The 13,448-nt window shown below is 43.6% G+C and overlaps 1 protein-coding gene across 1 annotated transcript; it reads left to right on the top strand.

The window, feature by feature from the left end:
• Positions 1-347: 347 nt before the first annotated feature.
• On the top strand, positions 348-3,560 carry LOC149975560 (uncharacterized). The gene is made up of 2 exons (XM_090208734.1): positions 348-2,768; positions 2,886-3,560. The coding sequence occupies exons 1-2, from the start codon at positions 1,653-1,655 to the stop codon at positions 2,979-2,981; spliced, it is 1,212 nt and encodes a 403-aa protein (XP_090064860.1). The 5' UTR covers positions 348-1,652; the 3' UTR covers positions 2,982-3,560.
• The last annotated feature ends 9,888 nt before the right edge of the window (positions 3,561-13,448 follow it).

Here is a 13,448-nt window from a genome sequence, read left to right as displayed (position 1 = left end):
AGCTCCAACGACCACCACAACTGCAGCACCTACGACAACCACTACAACTGCAGCACCTACGACAACCACTACAACTGCAGCACCTACGACAACCACTACAACTGCAGCACCGACGACAACCACTACAACTGCAGCACCTACGACAACCACTACAACTGCAGCACCTACGACAACCACTACAACTGCAGCACCTACGACAACCACTACAACACCTACGACAACCACTACAACTGCAGCACCTACGACCACCACAACTGTACCTCCTACGACCACCACAACTGTACCTCCCACGACAACCACAACTGTACCTCCCACGACAACCACAACTGTACCTCCTACGACAACCACAACTGTACCTCCTACGACAACCACAACTGTACCTCCTAAGACAACCACAACTGTACCTCCTACGACAACCACAACTGTACCTCCTACGACAACCACAACTGTACCTCCTACGACAACCACAACTGTAGCTCCTACGACAACCACAACTGTAGCTCCTACGACCCCCACAACTGTAGCTCCTACGACCCCCACAACAACTGTAGCTCCTACGACCCCCACAACTGCAGCACTTACAACGACAACTGTAGCTCCTACGACCACCACAACTGCAGCACCTACGACAACCACAACTGCAGCTCCAACTACAACAACTGTAGCTCCTACGACCACCACAACTGCAGCTCCAACTACAACAACTGTAGCTCCTACGACCACCACAACTGCAGCTCCAACTACAAAAACTGTAGCTTCTATTACCACTACAACTGCAGCACCTACTTCAACTACAACAACTGTAGCTCTTACGACCACCACAACTGCAGCACCTACTACGACAACGACAACACCTACCACGACAACCACAGCACATACTACGACAACCACAACTGTAGCTCCTACGACAATCACAACTGCAGCTCCAACTACAACAACTGTAGCTCCTACGACCACCACAACTGCAGCTCCAACTACAAAAACTGTAGCTTCTATTACCACTACAACTGCAGCACCTACTTCAACTACAACAACTGTAGCTCTTACGACCACCACAACTGCAGCACCTACTACGACAACGACAACACCTACCACGACAACCACAGCACATACTACGACAACCACAACTGTAGCTCCTACGACAATCACAACTGCAGCTCCAACTACAACAACTGTAGCTCCTACAATCACCACAATTGCAGCACCTTTTACGACAACTACAACTCCTACTACGACAACCACAACACCTACTACAACAACCAATGCAGCTCCTATGACAACCACAACTGATACTCCTACTACAACTTTAGATACTACGACCACTACAACAACACCTACAACCATAACTGTAGCTCCTATGACAACCACAACTGCAGCTCCAACTTCAACAACAGTAGCTCCTACGACCACCACAACTGCATCACCTACTACGACACCTACAACACCTACTACCACAACCACAACACCTACTATGACAACCACAACACCTACTACGACAACCACAACACCTACCATGACAACCACAACACCTACTACGACAACCACAACAGCACCTGCTACAATAACTACAACTGCAGCTCTTACAACAACCACAACTGCAGCTAAACCTACAACCATAACTGCACCTCCTACCATAACATTTTTTAGCTCTTATGACCACTACAACAGCCGCACCTACAATGACAACTGTTGCTCCGACGGCAACTATAGCGCCTACGACCACTACATCTACCATACCTACAGCAACTAAAGCTCTTTCTCCAATAACTGTAGCTCCTTCAACCAGCACCACAAAAGCTGCTATGACAATCAATTCAGCTTTTACTACAACAACCATTGGACCTACCACCCCTACAACTGCAGCATCTACTACGACAACAACTGCAGCTTTTACGAAAAACCCAATTGCAGCTCCTACAACTGCAGCTCCAACAACTGCCACTGCAGCTCCTACAGCTGTAGCTCCTACAACTGCAACTGCAGCTCCTACAACTGCAACTGCAGCTCCTACAACTGCAACTGCAGCTCCTACAACTGCAACTGCAGCTCCTACAACTGCAATTGCAGCTCCTACAACTGCAACTGCAGCTCCTACAACTGCAGCTCCTACAACTGCAGCTCCTACAACTGCAGCTGCAGCTCCTACAACTGCAGCTCCTACAACTGCAACTGCAGCTCCTACAACTGCAACTGCAGCTCCTACAACTGCAACTGCAGCTCCTACAACTGCAAATGCAGCTCCTACAACTGCAGCTCCTACAACTGCAGCTCCTACAACTGCAACTCCTACAACTGCAACTCCTACAACTGCATCTCCTACAACTGCAGCTCCTACAACTGCAGCTCCTACAACTGCATCTCCTACAACTGCAACTGCATCTCCTACAACTGCAACTGCATCTCCTACAACTGCAACTGCATCTCCTACAATTGCAGCTGCATCTCCTACAACTGCAGCTGCATCTCCTACAACTGCAGCTGATAATGCTGCTCTAATTCCAACAGCTATAGCTCCTACAACCACTACAATGGCAGCTCCTTCAACAAACACAACTCCAGCTCCTTCGACAACCACAACAAAAGCTGCTACAAAAACCACAACAGCAGCACCCACAACGACAACTGTAGAAGCAACCACACCCCCTCCTACTCTGTTGCTGACCACTCCTTTCAATACAACAAGTGGAGGATTTCCTGGCTGGGCTCTGGCCATTATAATCCCTTGTGGCATCGCTATCATTTTGGTACCTCTGTGGATCCTGCTATGTGTACGTATAGTATTGTGTTCTGTGTATACTGTTTACATATTTATTTAAAAAATATGCTACATTTCTGCAATGATTTAATTTTACATGTGAATCATACTTCTCCATCTTGTTTTGCAGTGCATTTTATGTGGAGGATGTGCAGCTATAAGGAGACGCTGGCACAGACGCAGATATTACAATGTACAGTACACCAGAAGAAACGGTCTCTTCTGAGGTGACAATGCTAACATCTGTGGCCAATTGTCATCACAAGAACAGCCAATCTATATCTGCTAATCACGGGACTTTAATGCATGGAACATCACTTGACTACACAGGACTGCATCTGAGAAGATCAAGTGAAAATTGATAATAAGCTTAAAAGGCCACATGTTTTTTGTGCAATGTACTACTTTTTATATTATGCATCTGATTGTTAATCAAAGTTACAGCTGAGCTGAACAAAGTATGTTTATATATTTATTAGTCATGTCATTTGTGGTTTCAAGCTGTGCTGTCCACTGACTAAAACGGTTGATCATCTATTTATTTTATTTATAATAAGCTTCATTCCAATAATTATTTTTTGTTTGTTATTTCCTCTCTTGATTAACTATGAAGTCATTTATTTTGAACTGCAATACAGTACTTGTCTCTTCAACTTACAGTTTGACAAATGTAATGAAGATACAAACCAGTATTATTTTATGAAAAGGTTTGACTAACGGGTGATTATAGACAGCACATCTACACATCAAATATAGTCCAAATTGTCCGACCTGGCACCTTAATATATGCAAACCTCATTAAAAGACAATTCATTCAAAAAACATGCTTTTTTTATATTTTGTATTCAGTGCCCTCAGAATGTATTCACACCCCTTGACATAAAAATTGTGTTACAGCCTGAATTTGAAATGGATTAAATTGAGATTTTGTGACAAATGGCCTACACACAATACTCCATACTGTCAAAGTGGTATTATGTTTTTAGATTTTTTTTTACAAATTAATTTAAAAAGTAAATAAGTATTGTTTGCATTACTGTCGTTAGTTTGGGAAATGTGTTTTTTTTAAAACTTTTAAGCAGGTGTATTTTCACGGGACTGTTTTGCCCACACGTTAGTTTAGCAGAGGAGTGTTACCTCCGTTTTGTTTACTAGACAGCGTTCCTGTGTTCTTGTGGCTACGTTTGTGGTCATGTGCCTGTTGTGTTGGTGGACAGTCTTGGATATTCTTGCTCTCCTGGGCCTGACTCTACACCCACCTCTCCGAGGGAGAATCTGACACTTCCTCATCTCTGTACAACCACAAACACCAGGGGAGGTTTTCCAATGCCTCGCAGAGAAGGGCACGTTTTCGTAGATGGGTTAAAGAAAAAAGACAGACATTGAATAGCCCTTTGAGCATGGTTAAGTTATGAATTACACTTTATATGGTGTATCAATGCACCCAGTCACTACCAAGATACTGCCGTCCTTCCTAACTCAGTTGCTAAAGTGAAAGGAAACCGCTCAGGAATTTCACTCAGAGGCCAATCGTCACTAAAACAGTCACAAAGTTTAATGGCTGTTATAGGAGAAAACTTAGGGTGGACCAATAACATTGCAGTTATTCCACAATACTAACTAAACTGACAGAGTGAAATGAAGGATGCCAGTAGAAAATGTAGCAAAGCAATTCACTTTTTGTCCTAAATACAAGGTGTTATGTTTGTGACAAATCCAATACAGCACATTACGTCAAGGACTTGGAAGTTTTTCGGAATATAACATAAATTGAATGTAGCTAAGCACAGGTAACATCCAAGAGGAAAACCTGGTTCAGTCTGCTTTCCACCAGACATTGGGAGATGAATTCACCTTTCAACAGAACAATAATTTGAAAACACAATGCCAAATATACACTGTCTCTTGGTGTCTTTCACACATACATATACTGTACATATACATACAGTTGAAGTCGGAGGATTACATACACCTTATCCAAATACATTTAAACTCAGTTTTTCACAATTCCTGACATTTAATCCTAGTAAAAATTCCCTGTCTTAGGTCAGTTAGGATCACCACTTTTTAGAATGTGAAATGTCAGAATAACAGTAGAGAGAATGATATATTTCAGCTTTTATTTCTTTCATCACATTCCCAGTGGGTCAGAAGTTTACACACACTCAATTAGTATTTGGTAGCATTGCCTTTAAATTGTTTAATTTGGGTCAAAAGTTTCAGGAAGCCTTCCACAAGCTTCCAACAAAAAGTTGGTTGAATTTTGGCCCATTCCTCCTGACAGAGCTGGTGTAACTGAGTCAGATGTGTAGGCCTCCTTGCTCGCACAACCTTTTTCAGTTCTGCCCGCAAATGTTCTATAAGATTGAGAATAGGGCTTTGTGAAGGCCACTCCAATACCTTGACTTTGTTGTACTTAAGCCATTTTGACACAACTTTGGAAGTATGCTTGGGGTCATTGTCCATTTGGAAGACCCATTTGGGACCAAGCTTTTACTTCCTGACTGATGTCTGGAAATGTTGCTTCAATACAACCATATAATTTTCTTTCCTCATGATGCCATCTATTTTGTGAAGTGCACCAGTCCCTCCTGCAGCAAAGCCCCCCCACAATATGATGCTGCAACCCCCGTTCTTCACGTTTGGGATGGTGCTCGTCGGCTTGCAAGCCTCCCCCTTTTTCCTCAAAACATAACGGTGGTCATTATGGCCAAACAGTTCTATTGTTGTTTCATCAGACCAGAGGACATTTCTCCCAAAAGTACGATCTTTGTCACCACGTGCAGTTGCAAACCGTAGTCTGGCTTTTTTATGCCGGTTTTGTAGCAGTGGCTTCTTCCTTGCTGAGCGGCCTTTCAGGTTATGTCGATATAGGACTCGTTTTACTGTGGATATAGATACTTTGGACCTGTTTCCTCCAGCATCTTCACAGGGTCCTTTGCTGTTGAACTGGGATTGATTTGCACTTTTCGCACCAAAGTACGTTCATCTCTAGGAGACAAAACACCCCCTTCCTGAGTGGTGTGACGGCTGCGTGGTCCCATGGTGTTTATTCTTGCGTACTATTGTTTGTAAAGATGAACGTGGTAACTTCAGGCATTTCGAAATTGCTCCCAATGATGAACCAGACTTGGAGGTCTAAACATTTTCTTTATAGGTCTTTGCTGATTTCCCCAAGATGTCAAGCAAAGAGTTTGAAGGTAGGCCTTGAAATACATCCACCTCCAATTGACAAAATGTCAATTAGCCTATCAGAAGCTTCTAAAGCCATTACATAATTTTCTGGAATTTTCCAAGCTGTTTAAAGGCACAGTCAACTTAGTTGTATGTAAACTTCTGACCCACTGGAATTGTGATGCAGTGAATAATAAGTGAAATAATCTGTCTGTAAACAGTTTTTGAAAAAATGATTTGTTTCATGCACAAAGTAGATGTCCTAACCGACTTGGCAAAACCTATAGTTTGTTACCAAGAAATGTGTGGAGTGGTTGAAAAACGAATTTTAATGACTCCAACCTAAGTGTAAACGTCCGACTTCAGCTGCATATAAACTCAGCAAAAAAAGAAACGTCCCTTTTTCAGGACCCTGTCTTTCAAAGGTAATTTGTAAAAATCCAAATAACTTCACAGATCTTCATTGTAAAGTGTTTAAACACAGTTTCCCATGCTTGTTCAATGAACCATAAACAATTAATGAACATGCACCTGTGGAACAGTCGTTAAGACACTAACAGCTTACAGACGGTAGGCAATTAAGGTCACAGTTATGACAATTTAGGACACTAAAGAGGCCTTTCTACTGACTCTGAAAAACACCAAAAGAAAGATGCCCAGGGTCCCTGCTCATCTGTGTGAATGTGCCTTAGGCAAGCTGCAAGGAGGCATGAGGACTGCAGATGTGGCCAGGAAAATAAATAGCAATGTCCGTAATTTGAGACGCCTAAGACACAGCGTTACAGGGAGACAGGACGGACAGCTGATTGTCCTCGCAGTAACAACACCTGCACAGGATCGGTACATCCAAACATCACACCTGCGGGACAGGTACAGGATGGCAACAACTGCCCGAGTTACACCAGGAACGCTCCATCAGTGCTCAGACTGTCCGCAATAAGCTGAGAGAGGCTGGACTGGGGTCTTGTAGACCTGTTATAAGGCAGTTCCTCACCAGACATCACCGGCAACAACGTTGCCTATGGGCACAAACCCACCGTTGCTGGTCCAGACCGGACTGGCAAAAAGTTCTTCACTGCGATGGTGATGGTCGTATTCGTGTTTAACGTCAAAGGAATGAGCGTGACAAAGTCCTGTACTCTAGAGAGGGATCGATTTGGAGGTAGAGGGTCCATCATGGTCTGGAGTGCTGGGTCCGTCATGGTCTGTAGTGGTGTGTCACAGCATCATCGGACTGAGCTTATTGTCACAGCAGGCAATCTCAATGCTGTGAGTTACAGGGAATACATCCTCCTCCCTCATGTGATACCCTTCCTGCAGGCTCATCCTGACATGACCCTCCAGCATGACAATGCCACCAGCCATACAGCTCGTTCTGTGCGTGATTTCCTGCAAGACAGGAATGTCAGTGTTCTGCCATGGCAGGTGAAGAGCCTGTATCTCAATCCCATTGAGCACGCCTGGGACCTGTTGGATCTGAGGGTGAGGGCTAGGACCATTCCATCCAGAAATGTCCATGAACTTGCAGGTGCCTTGGTGGAAGACTGGAGTAACATCTCACAGCAAGAACTGGCAAATATAGTGCAGTCCATGAGGAGGAGATGCACTGCAGTACTTAATGCAGCTGGTGGCCACACCAGATAACGACTGTTAATTTTGATCCCCCCCTTTGTTCAAGGACATATTATTCCATTTCTGTTAGTCACATGTCTGTGGAACTTGTTCAGTTTATGTCTCAGTTGTTGAATCTTATGTTCATACAAATATTTGCACATGAAAATAAACACAGTTGACAGTGAAAAGACATGTCTTTATTTGCTGCGTTTTTATATATACACTGCTCAAAAAAATAAAGGGAACACTAAAATAACACATCCTAGATGTGCATGAATGAAATATTCTTATTAAATACTTTTTTCTTTACATAGTTGAATGTGCTGACAACAAAATCACACAAAAATGGAAAAACACACTACAGGCTGATCCAACTGATGTAATGTCCTTAAAACAAATCAAAATGAGGCTCAGTAGTGTGTGTGGTATCCACGTGCCTGTATGACCTCCCTACAACGCCTGGGCATGCTCCTGATGAGGTGGCGGATGGTCTCCTGAGGGATCTCCTCCCAGACCTGGACTAAAGCATCCGCCAAATCCTGGACAGTCTGTGGTGCAACGTGGCATTGGTGGATGGAGCGAGACATGATATCCAATTGAGCACATCTGGGACTCAGGTCTGGGGAACGGGAGGGCCAATCCATAGCATCAATGCCTTCCTCTTGCAGGAACAGCTGACACACTCCAGCCACATGAGGTCTAGCATTGTCTTGCATTAGGAGGAATCCAGGGCCAACCGCACCAGCATATGATCTCACAAGGGGTCTGAGGATCTCATCTTGGTACCTAATGGCAGTCAGGTTACCTCTAGCGAGCACATGGGGGGCTGTGCGGCCCCCCAAAGAAATGCCACCCCACACCATGACTGACCCACCGCCAAACCGGTCATGCTGGAGGATGTTGCAGGCAACAGAACGTTCTCCACGGCGTCTCCAGGCTGTCACGTGTGCTCAGTGTGAACCTGCTTTCATCTGTGAAGAGCACAGGGCGCCAGTGGTGAATTTGCCAATCTTGGTGTTCTCTGTCAAATGCCAAATGTCCTGCACAGTGTTGTGCCGTAAGCACAACCCCCACCTGTGGACGTCGGGCCCTCATACCACCCTCATCGAGTCTGTTTCTGACTGTTTGAGCAGACACATGCACATTTGTGGCCTGCTGGGAGGTCATTTTGCAGGGCTCTGGCAGTGCTCCTCCTTTCACAAAGGCGGAGGTAGCGGTCCTGCTGCTGGGTTTTTGCCCTCCTATGGCCTCCTCCACGTCTCCTTATGTACTGGCCTGTCTCCTGGTAGCACCTCCATGCTCTGGACACTACGCTGACAGACACAGCAAACCTTCTTGCCACAGCTCGCATTGATGTGCCATCCTGGATGAGCTGCACTACCTGAGCCACTTGTGTGGATTGTAGACTCCGTCTCATTCTACCACTAGAGTGAAAGCACCGCCAGCATTCAAAAGTGACCAAAACATCAGCCAGGAAGCATAGGAACTGAGAAGTGGTCTGTGGTCACCACCTGCAGAACCACTCCTTTATTAGGGGTGTCTTGCTAATTGCCTATAATGTCCACCTGTTGTCTATTCCATTTGCACAACAGCATGTGAAATTTATTGTCAATCAGTGTTGCTTCCTAAGTGGACAGTTGGATTTCATAGAAGTGTGATTGACTTGGAGTTACATTGTGTTGTTTAAGTGTTCCCTTTATTTTTTTGAGCAGTGTATATATAGTCTCAACGTCAACAGTGAAGAGACAACTCCTTGATGCTGACCTAGGCAAAGTTCTTCTATCCAGTATCTGTGTACTTTTGCCTATCTTAATATTTATTTTTATTGGCCAGTTTGAGATATGGCTTTTTCTTTGCAACTCTGCCTAGAAGGCCAGCATCCCGGAGTTGCCTCTTCACTGTTCACGTTGAGACTGGTGTTTTGCGGGTACTATTTATTGAAACTGCCAGTTGAGGACCTGTGAGGCGTCTGTTTCTCAAACTAGACACTCCAATGTACTTGTCCTCTTGCTCAGTTGTGCACCAGGGCCTTCCACTCTTTCTATTCTGGTTAGAGCTAGTTTACGCTGTTCTGTGAAGGGAGTAGTACACAGCGTTGTACGAGATCTTCAGTTTCTTGGCAGTTTCTCACATGGAATGGCTTTCATTTCTCAGGACAAGGATAGACTGACGAGTTTCAGAATATAGTTCTTTGTTTCTGGCCATTTTGTACCTGTAATCGAACGCACAAATGCTGACGCTCCAGATACTCAACTAGTCTAAAGAAGGCCGGTTAAATTGCCTTTTTAATAGCACAACAGTTTAACTGTTAGCCTATTAAAATTATAAACTTGATTTAGCTAACACAATGTGCCATTGGAACACAGGAGTGATGGTTGCTGATAATGGGCCTCCATACGCCTATGTAGTTATTCCATTAAAAAATTTACAATTTCCCTCTACAATAGTCATTTACAAAATCAACAATGTCTACACTCTATTTACGATCAATTTGATGTTATTTTAATGGACAAAAAATGTCCAAACCTTTGAACGGTACTGTACATATTACCTCAACTAACCGGTGTACCCCCCTGTATATAGTCTCTCTATTGTTATTTTAATGCTGCTCCTTCATTACTTGTTACTTTTATTTCTTATTCATATTTTTTTGAAACTGCATTGTTGTTTAGGGGCTCGTAAGTAAGCATTTCACTGTAAGGTCTACATGTATTCGGCGCATGTGACCAATAAAATTTGATGACAACATTTTTTACTTGAAGATTAAAAAAAAATGTAGAGAGCATTTGATGAGAATCTGTTGCTCCATGTCTTTACGATGATTCCACTACAACTTTCAGAAATTAACAACAATTATGCATACAAATTATAATGAAAATGCAGTATGATTTATTGATCAACACCAAAACCCATTGTCACATACAGGACGACTTCGGCTTGTGCCATCTCGCTCTATACAGACTGGTTGCTCCGGCAATGTGCCAATACTCCAGTTTAATATGTGTGTAGATGTTTCTGCATCATTTGAGACAAAGAGGACAAGTCGGAAATGGGAAACATGACACCGGTAACCTCGCTGCCGGATCCGCTTCTTGCCCTAGCTAAACATGAGCAGAATTACTGCCTGCATTTTGAACCCTGCCTACCCAAACTCTTAATTTGTTGAGAGTTATGTCTGAAGAGGATCCGCCCCTAACAGATTTTTTTCCCCCATTTCGAATTGTCAGAGAGCAGCCGACATCCTCTCCAGACCTTCTGCCGTTACCTAGCTTACGTTGCCTGACGACTAATGCTGAATTAATTTCTACTGCTCTATCGATTGCTACATACATTCTACATTCAGTCTCAACCTGCTATCCTAGAAGTCAAAATCAGTGGGATGGTACAAAACAAACTAATCAGCGACTGGATGGTCTTTCAGACTCATAGAGAAGAAATGTCAGTTGGCCGGAAAGATGTGGATGGGTAAACAGGCAATAGCTTACGATGCTAGAAGGTCTAGGATATCCGAGACCGTCATCTCAGGTTTTGTTGAATGTGAAATGTGTCATATACATATATATGTAAACATTCATACACATAGCTCATATATTATACAGCGCCAAGCCAAACCGCCTGACTCAAGTCATCTTACTTACCCCTGCTAAAACAGGAACCAGCTCACTCACCCAGCAATAAAACTACCCCCCCTCAGCTCTGTTGTCTTACCACCCCAGGAAACAAAGACATTCCATCGCAAGAACACATACACCCAGCCATAAAACTGACCCCCTCTGCTCTCCTGTATCAGATTTCCAGATACACAAATATCTCCTTGTATAAACACACATCTCACCCCCCTCTACTGGTCGGGTGCTCAGAACAAGACTCTGCTGTGCACCAATGAGGCTCCTGCTCTGGCTGGAGCAGGCCCGCCTCCAACTCTTCAGGACCAGTCAGAAGACCACCACAACAAGACTCCACCTACATCATTCTATGTATAAAATCTGCTGTGACCAATGTCTAGGTCCCTTTTTCACCTGACTCACTTAATGAGTTATATGAACTAGGTCCGTGCACGTAAAACGGCAGGACAAGATATCTTTTGACTCATTAAAACTGCCTTTTGTTACAACTGAAATCCACTCTGTCCAGCGTCTGTGATTTGGTCTCGACTCTCCAGTAATTGAACATCAACAAATGTCATATTACCACAATGATATTCTTTCCCTGCACTGTCTCTGTGAATAGGTTGCGCAATATGAGCCTTACACGCTATTGCTGTCACACCCTAAAAAACTACAGCCTAAAAAAAAAAAAACACGTTCTCTGCGTCTAGCAAGTATAACCAGAATTGCACACACTTTACATCCACGGCAACGTTCCTTATTAGCCAAGAAGGCTCTGAGTTGAACAACTTGACAGGTTGAGTCAGCCATCCCTCACAGGGAGCATGTAGAAGTTCAGAAGCGATACATGATGCTGGTTAGAAACAAGTTGCACAAAATCATTTGTTTTTAGATCAACTATTGTATTGATCACTTTTGGGCATAGTGCCCAGCTAAAGGACACAATCTTCAAAAGCAAGCTCCATTTTTGCAACCCATTACTTCATCTGGGTTATAATAATAATAATAATAACAACATTTAATTTGTAGAGCATATTTCCCAAGCTCAATGAACGGTATATAAAACAAAAACAGCATCAGTACATCAGAAAGTAGAAACAACTATCACAAGACATAAAAACATGACCTACTAATGCAAAACATAGAATTTAATCAAATATTAAAAGCTAGCCTGAATATGTGGGACTTTAGTTGTTTTTTAAATGAGGAAATGTAAGCTGCCGCATTGACATGTACAGCTAGAGTGTTCTAGAGCTGATGTGAGGAGTTCCTGTCACTTATGCTGTGCAGGTTTGTGGCCGGTATGACCAGGCTGTTTGAGCCTGATGATTTTAGGTTGAGTGCTGGTGAATAGTTCTCTAGAAGTTGGCATATATATTTAGGTGCATCACCTTTGAGGGCCTGAAATGTCAGCAGAATAATCCTGAATTTGATCCTATATTGAATAGGCAGCCATGGGAGGTTAAATAAAACAGGGGTGATGTGTTTTTTTTTGGGGGGGGGGGGGGGGGGGGGTGAGAATATTCTGGCAGCTGCATTCTGGATCATCGGAGTTGAGACAGGAGCCTTACTGAGATTCCGGTCAGCAGTGCATTGCAGTAGTCAAGATCAAATCAAGATTAAATACAATTTTATTAGTCACATGGCCCGAAGAGGACAGTTGTAGACCTTACAGTGAAATGCTTACTTACAAGCCCCTAACCAACAATGCAGTTTCAAAATAAATATGTAAAGAAGATCAGTCTTCCGGAACAGCTAGTTTCGTGCATGCATGTTTCAGTGTTATTTGCCTCGAAGCGAGCATAGAAGTAGTTTAGCTCGTCTGGTAGGCTCATGTCACTGGGCAGCTCTTGGCTGTGCTTCCCTTTGTAGTCTATAATGGTTTGCAAACCCGGCCACCTCCGACGAGCGTCAGAGTCGGTGTAGTACGATTCGATCTTAGCCCTGTATTGACACTTTGCCTGTTTGATGGTTCGTCAGAGGGCATAGCGGGATTTCTTATAAGCTTCTGGGTTAGAGTCCCGCTCCTTGAAAGAGGCAGTTCTACCCTTTAGCTGAGTGCGGATGCTGCCAGTAATCCATGGCTTCTGGTTGGGGTATGTACGCACGGTCACTGCGGATGACGTCACTTATTGATGAAGCCAATGACTTATGTGGTGTACTCCTCAATGCCATCGGAGGAATCCCAGAACATATTCCAGTCTGTGCTAGCAAAACAGTCCTGTACATTCAATAACAATAGAACAAAAGAAAAAGTCTATATATAGTGTGTGCAAATGGCGTGAGGAGGTAAGCAA

Source organism: Oncorhynchus mykiss, chromosome 18 (genome assembly GCF_057628025.1).
Source record: "Oncorhynchus mykiss isolate SJ-2025 chromosome 18, ASM5762802v1, whole genome shotgun sequence".
NCBI classification, from domain to species: Eukaryota; Metazoa; Chordata; class Actinopteri; order Salmoniformes; family Salmonidae; genus Oncorhynchus; species Oncorhynchus mykiss.
Note: the sequence above shows the minus strand (reverse complement) of the source record. Positions and strands in the feature narration are given on the sequence as shown.